A 1,380-nucleotide genomic window follows, 5' to 3' on the forward strand; every position below is an offset into this window, starting at 1 on the left:
TCGCGGCGGCGAACCTGCGGTCCGCGAGGGACTCGTCACCGCTGCGGGCGGGCTCGAAGCGGGCCAGCTCCCCGTTCCACCCGGATGCGGGGCTCGTGAAGCGCGAGCGGGCCAGTCCGGGCGCCTCGTCCACCTCATCCACCGGCAGCAGCAGCAAGCCGGGCTCGCTGGCCCTCAGCAACCCGGACCTGCACCACCTGCCGATGGCCGCCGCCACTGCCGCCGGCAGCACGCCCGAGCAGCTGCTGCTGGCCAAGAACGTCGAGAATCTGATGAAGCTGCGCGAGAACCTCTCGTCGATGTCCGTGGCGCACCTCCAGCAGCAGCGGACCGCGATGGAGGAACTCAACGGCGGCGGCGGTGGCGGCCAGGGGCCGGGCAGTGCCAACTCGGACGGGGGCGACTCGGAGCCGGAAACGAGGCACTCCTCGCTGCATCATCCCCATCACCATCACAGCAGCCTGCGCCACAGTCTCACCTTCAGCCAGCACCATCACCACCAACAGCAGCAACAGCAACAGCAGCATCAACAGCAACAACAACAGCAACAGCGAGGACAGCTCACCGGAGATGACAGCTCATAGGAGCGGCTGGTTCGGCCGCGGCGGCGTTGCATCTGCTAGAAAGAGGGAGAGAGAAAGAGAGAGGGTTAGAGAGATGCAGAAGCCGCCGCCGCCCCAAACACACACACTCTTGGGCCGAGGACATCGTCGGACACGTCGGAGAATCGCATAGTTCAAATATTATTCTTATACATTTAACTCTATCCATTCGTAGTCAAAAGAGAGAGAGAGAGCGGGGGGCGTCCAGAAAAAGGCCGCTAACAGAGAGAGGGAAGTGTTAACAATTTTATCCATTTAAGTCACGGGCCGCCCGGCGGTCGCCCGAGATGAGGCTGAGAAAGACGGAGCCGAGAAGTTTCAGCCACCCTACAGACACTAAGTGCAGAGGGAAAAGGGGAGCCGTAGTAGGCGCGGCAGTATACGGGACACAAAAGCGCATTGCAACCGACGACGACGACGACGAAGAAGCAGAAGACGGATGGGAAGAAGAAGAAGCGAAAAAGCAACTTTACTATTTTCCTTACGACACAAAGAGCGAGAAAGAGAGAGGGAGAGAAGGACAGTAAGAGAAAAGGACACAACAAAAGCAACCAATCCTATCATCATCGTCATCTAACAGCAGCTAACTAACGAACAAATATCCACTCCACTTGACAGATCGAATCGCCACGAGTGAGCGAGAGAGAAAGAGGGAGAGAAAACAATTCCTCCCTCTTTCCCTCTCTCTGCCGACAGAGAGTGGGAAGGATCTCGAAAATTGAAAATCGAAAGCTAACAATAAGAAAACGGTTTTCCAACAAACAAAAGAGGGCGAGAG

The 1,380-nt window shown here is 57.4% G+C and overlaps 1 protein-coding gene across 1 annotated transcript in view; it reads left to right on the forward strand.

Annotated features, from left to right (window-relative positions):
- LOC128270404 (proline-rich protein 36-like) overlaps nucleotides 1–584 on the forward strand; it is a 2,814-nt gene extending 2,230 nt beyond the window's left edge. Inside the window, exon 3 of the mRNA XM_053007804.1 lies at nucleotides 501–584. Within this exon, the coding sequence (XP_052863764.1) occupies nucleotides 501–584 (84 nt within the window). The remainder of the gene's footprint in view (nucleotides 1–500) is intronic.
- Nucleotides 585–1,380: the final 796 nt, after the last annotated feature.

Source organism: Anopheles cruzii, chromosome 3 (assembly GCF_943734635.1).
Source record: "Anopheles cruzii chromosome 3, idAnoCruzAS_RS32_06, whole genome shotgun sequence".
In the NCBI taxonomy this organism is placed as follows: Eukaryota; Metazoa; Arthropoda; class Insecta; order Diptera; family Culicidae; genus Anopheles; species Anopheles cruzii.